The sequence below is a fragment of the Terrapene carolina genome, unplaced genomic scaffold, assembly GCF_002925995.2.
Source record: "Terrapene carolina triunguis isolate 2854851 unplaced genomic scaffold, T_m_triunguis-2.0 Scaffold30071, whole genome shotgun sequence".
NCBI classification, from domain to species: Eukaryota; Metazoa; Chordata; order Testudines; family Emydidae; genus Terrapene; species Terrapene triunguis.
Genome location: NW_020694422.1, coordinates 1 through 5,086, shown reverse-complemented (window position 1 = coordinate 5,086; position 5,086 = coordinate 1). Strand labels below are relative to the sequence as shown.

Sequence of the window (5,086 nt, the reverse complement as noted above, 5' to 3'; positions counted from 1 at the left end):
TCTCTGGCCCAATGACTGTTACATTGTGGATAAATATTTAAATAGTCATTGGGCCAAAGAGAGAGAGACTGAGAGTCGGAATGATTCTGTAGTCCAGGAAGGTGGAAGACCTGGGGTACAGTTCCCCTGCTCCAATTACTCTTCCATTATTTATCCACAGTGGAACAGCTTCAACAGTAGAGACTGAGGCTGGGACACCCCATTCAAATGCTTTCTTCCACCTCTGGCAGAGAGGGGGGAATTGAAGCTGCGTCTCTGACTATCTTGGCCAATAGTCATCTATGGACCTATCCTCCACGAGCTTATCTAATTCTTTTTTAACCCAGTTATAGTTTTGACTTTCACAACATCCCCTGGCAATGAGTTCCACAGGTTGACTCTGCGTTAAGTGGAGAAGTACTTCCTCTTGTTTCTTTTAAACCTTTTGCCTATTACTTTCATTGGGTTACCCCTGATTTTTGCTCTATGTGAAGGAGCAAATAATACTTCTCTATTCAGTTTCTCCACTCCAGTCATTATTTTATAGATCTGTATCATATCCCCCCTTAGTCATCTCTTTTCCAAGCTGAATAGTCCCAGTCTTTTTTAATTCTTCCTCATATGGAAGCTGTTCTATACCCATAAACATTTCTGTTGCTCTTCTCTGTACCTTTTTCTATGATCTCATTCTTCTTTATGGACTGGACTTCCCAGCTGGACTACATCTCCCATGATCCACCATGCCAAGGGAGTTCCATGATGCACTAGCTCCCCTCACCAAGAGGCAAGACCATGGTGCATTATAGGAGATGTAGTCTGACAAATAAGTTCAGTCTGTAGAGATGAACGGGAGCATGAGGCACCTGAACTACAATTCCCATGAGGCTCCATGATATCATTTCTGAATTGAAATATCTCAGTTTTCTATTTTTCATTGAATAGTCCAAATTTTCCACAGGGGTAAAAAATCCAACCAACTCTAACCCTCACCAATGGCAACCTCTCTAGATGAAAGGGTAGATGGATTTCTATAGTCCATGCACCATTTCTCCTCCCTCCCAGTTCTCTTCTCCATTGGTATGATGAGTTTCACACCGTTAGCTTTGAAAACTATAACAGCCTGTGATACAGCAGAAGAGTGAAAGATGAGAGATATGTAAGCCCCAGGATGGTCAGAGCCTTGTTCCCTGTAGATGGAGGAGAGGTTACTACGCGTTAATGAGAGCACCTGGAGCCAATTAAGGCCCTGCCAGACACCTGATAAAAAACCCTGCTTCAGTCGAACAGAGGGAGGAGTTTGGAGGAGTGCTGAAGGGAGTTTGGAGGAGTACTGTTGTGGGCCAGAAGACCAGAACACTAGGTAAAAAGAAACCTGGCTCACGCTGAGCAGAGGGACTCCCCAGACACAAGGGTTTGGGAGAAATCCTACCCAATGGGAGAGAGGGTGGGAAGCCCAACAAACTGAAGGGGCAGAGAGGGAAGTAGCCCAGGGGAAGGAATCGCAGTTTCAAGCTCTTTGCTGCTATCCCTAAGGCCCCTGGGCTGGGACCCGAGTAGAGGGCAGGCCCAGATCTCTCCCCCTCGTTCCCCCTTCTCCGGGACATTAGTGAGGCAGTTAATGCCCCAAAAAAGGGGCGAGAGATGATGCCCTGACCACCCCATAAGAAGAAAAAAGCACAGGACCCACCACAACAGTGCCGGCAATTTGCCACAGAGCTATATCCTGTTCTGCAGTTTAAATGCAGAGTAACTACATTGTCCTCATGATAAGTGATAAGAATCTGGTGGTCCCAAATGCAATGGACACTTAGAAGGTCAGACTAGATCATGATGGCCCCTTCTGGCCTTGAATTCTGCGAAGCTATGAATCTTTGAATCAGTCAGTTTAAGCTACTGCAGAAAGGCTTACAAGAAACCATGGCCCAGAGTTCTCTCTGCTATCACTCCCCAGAAGTTGATGGAGTTACACCCAGGAGGAAGTTAGCTCCTACATCTATTATTGTGCCTTGCTGTGAACATACAAGAGTATACAGGGTGGGGAAGTGTTTGCTGTAAGAACACATCTCATTATGGGACCCCAGAGACATTTCCCCCAAGGACCTTTGAAGGCTATATGGCAACAGTTATCTCCAGGGATGTACTTCATTCACTCCATGAAGGTGGATTATGGAGGAGAATAGGCACCCATTTTTGCACATATGTAGCATGGTTTGTGCAGTTAAATTACTTCTGTTGGGGTTTGTTTCCTCATATATTGGTCCCTAACATTATTTCAGCCTTGGGATACAAGGGCATGTCTATGTTACCATTATTTCCTTCTTGGCAAATAGCATGAAGACAGAGGAAGAATGAGACTGTCATAAACGGAGAGGAAGACGCCTGTTTTAACATGGTACGATTCCCTCAGACTTTTGAAAATACAATATCTTTAGCTCCACTGCAATAGATCTAGCTTTATTTTTTTTGGCACAGACAACACCTCCCCCCCCATAGATAACATACTGCTAGGCATCCCAGAAATGATAGATAGATAGATTAGATAGATGTGTAGGGGAAATTCAGAGATGCTGAACTCCCTCAATTGTGCGTTGCTGAGTCTGAGAGGGTGTGTGATGTTTGTGTCTGTTGAAGTTGGAGTTGCTAAGCAGTACTCAGGATTTGTTACTGAAATAAGATATTGGGACAGTTTCTGACCTCACTTACACCAGTGTAAACCCCAAATTCCTCTAGTGACTCCAGGTTTACACCGGTGTTGCTGAGAACAGAAGCCAGCCCTTTAACACTTACAGTGATGGTGTGGCATATGAGAACCTCTGGGAGGCAGGCAATCTCAGCTATTTCCTACTCATAGTCTTCATAACTTTTGTTCATTTTCTATGCACTACTTTCTTATTATTTTGATTCAGTTATTAGTTCTGCTATTATTATTGGTCCACGTCCTGCCAGCTGTACTTACATTTTGACATCCTTAAATATTCCTTAAGAAAGGACTGGGTAAAGAGCAGAGGGTTTAGCATTTTATTTTTGAAAACCTTGTCATCCCCTTGCAAATCGAAGGACCATAAGATGTAATGATCTCCAGATTCTTTAAATGATTCCTGCTAGAACTAGTTTACCCACCCACAGTAGGGCCATGTACTGATGTTTCTATGTGCTAGGTGAAAGAGTGTCGCAGACAGATCTAGTTATCCATCTATCTAACTATCTGTCATGTATCTATGAATCCTCCAGGCATTTACCCACACTCATTTAGTTTTTGAGAACCTTACAAAAATAATAATAAACAGGGAGATTCCTAGTAGTTAGTGGGTTCCACCTAGGAATCACTGAGCATTAGAGATTACTGGAAACTTTCCATCAAAACAATCCTGGATGAGAAACAGAAAAAAGTTTAGGTGATTACTCTCGGTTTTCCAACTGGCTGTATGCAGCAGTTTGAAGGACTGTGTTTAGGAGTAGAATATAGGGAGATATTCAGGGCTTAAAGTCCTATAGAGTGTTTCCCGAAGCCCCCCATATCCCCTTACACCCCCCCCCCCAACATTCTATAAAAACTCCAAGGGGTTTCAAAATATTTACTGAAGCTCGGCTCCGGACAGCTCCAGCTGAATTTAAGACCTGGAGATATCTGTATGTATGACTCCTGCTGTTCTCGTTATTATACCATTCTCTTTATCCTTCCCTCTGCAGAGAGAAAATATTATTCCCAGAAAAATCATGGCCAATCAAACCACCATGAGTGAATTCTTTCTAATGGCGTTCTCTGATGTTCGGGAGCTGCAGCTTTTACACTTTGTGGTGTTTCTGTTTATTTACATTGTATCCTTGTCAGGAAATCTTAGCATCATCATGGCAATAACCCTGGACTGCCACCTTCACACCCCCATGTACTTCTTCCTGAGAAATCTATCCTTCTTGGATATTTGCTTAATTTCTCTCACTGTACCCAAGTCCTTCAGCAACTCCCTCATGAACAGCTCATCCATTTCTTTCCAGGGATGTGTTGCACAGCTATTTCTATTTATGTCATTCTTAGCTACAGAGCTATTCCTCCTCACAATCATGGCTTTTGACCAATATGTTGCCATCTGCAATCCTCTCCACTACGCAATGATCATAAACAAGAGGAGGTGTGTTAAGTTAGCCTGCGGGTCATGGGTGGGTGGTGGTCTCTATTCTGCTTTGCACACTGCTAACACGTTTTCATCACCCTTCTGTGGGTCCATTATCAACCAGTTCTTCTGTGACATCCAGCCATTGCTGAGGATCTCATGCTTTGAATCCCACACTGGTGAAATTGCATTGATCGTCTTTGGTGTGTGTTTAGCTTCAAGCTGTTTTGCTTTGATAACGTTGTCGTACGTTCAGATCTTCTCAACAGTGCAGAAAATCCCTTCCGTGGAAGGTCGCCGTAAAACCATCTCCACCTGCCTACCCCACCTCACTGTCATTGTTTTATTCCTCACCAGTGGCATGTTTTCGTACCTGGCACCAACCTCCGACTCTGCTCTGGAGCAGCATCTGGTGGCTGCATTTTATTCAGTGGTGCCACCCTTGATTAATCCCATCATCTACAGCCTGAGGAACCAGGAGATAAAAACCGCCCTGAGAAAAGTTATGGACAGGAAGCTTTTCCCTTTGATTTGTGAAGAATTTTAAATATAAAATCATTCCTGGTAAAGTTTGCGGATGACACAAAAATCTCCTTCTTAAAACTCTTCTCTGCTGTGAAGCCAGCAAAAATACCCTGACAATGGTTAGGCAGCTGTGTCACTAGACACACTGTTTTTCATGTTGACCAGTTACATGTAATTGTTTCCTTGTACTCTCCTCATCCGTTTGTCTGTTCCACCTGTTGTCTATAGTTTTATTCTTAGATGGTTAGCTGTTTGGGGCAGGGACTGTCCCATTGTTATGTGTTTGTACAGCACCCAGCACAACAGAGACATAGCTTCTAGGTGCTACCATAACATAAACAAGAACAACAGCAATAATTATAATGATAAATTGGTGGGTTGGTTAATAATAATTAGGATAATTAATTGTTACAGAGTGATTTGGATTGCTTGGTAAGATAGTTACAATCATACAGAAAGGGGGAGATTTT

At 43.2% G+C, this 5,086-nt stretch overlaps 1 protein-coding gene across 1 annotated transcript; it reads left to right on the top strand.

Moving 5' to 3' along the window:
* Positions 1-3,696: 3,696 nt before the first annotated feature.
* On the top strand, positions 3,697-4,638 carry LOC113409144 (olfactory receptor 14A16-like). Its single transcript, XM_026662757.1, has one exon. The coding sequence runs from the start codon at positions 3,697-3,699 to the stop codon at positions 4,636-4,638; it is 942 nt and encodes a 313-aa protein (XP_026518542.1).
* The last annotated feature ends 448 nt before the right edge of the window (positions 4,639-5,086 follow it).

What these genes read in the sequence shown, in the direction of transcription:
- LOC113409144 (XM_026662757.1), top strand. Translation starts at nt 3,697, where the DNA reads ATGGCCAATCAAACCACCATGAGTGAATTCTTTCTAATGGCGTTCTCT.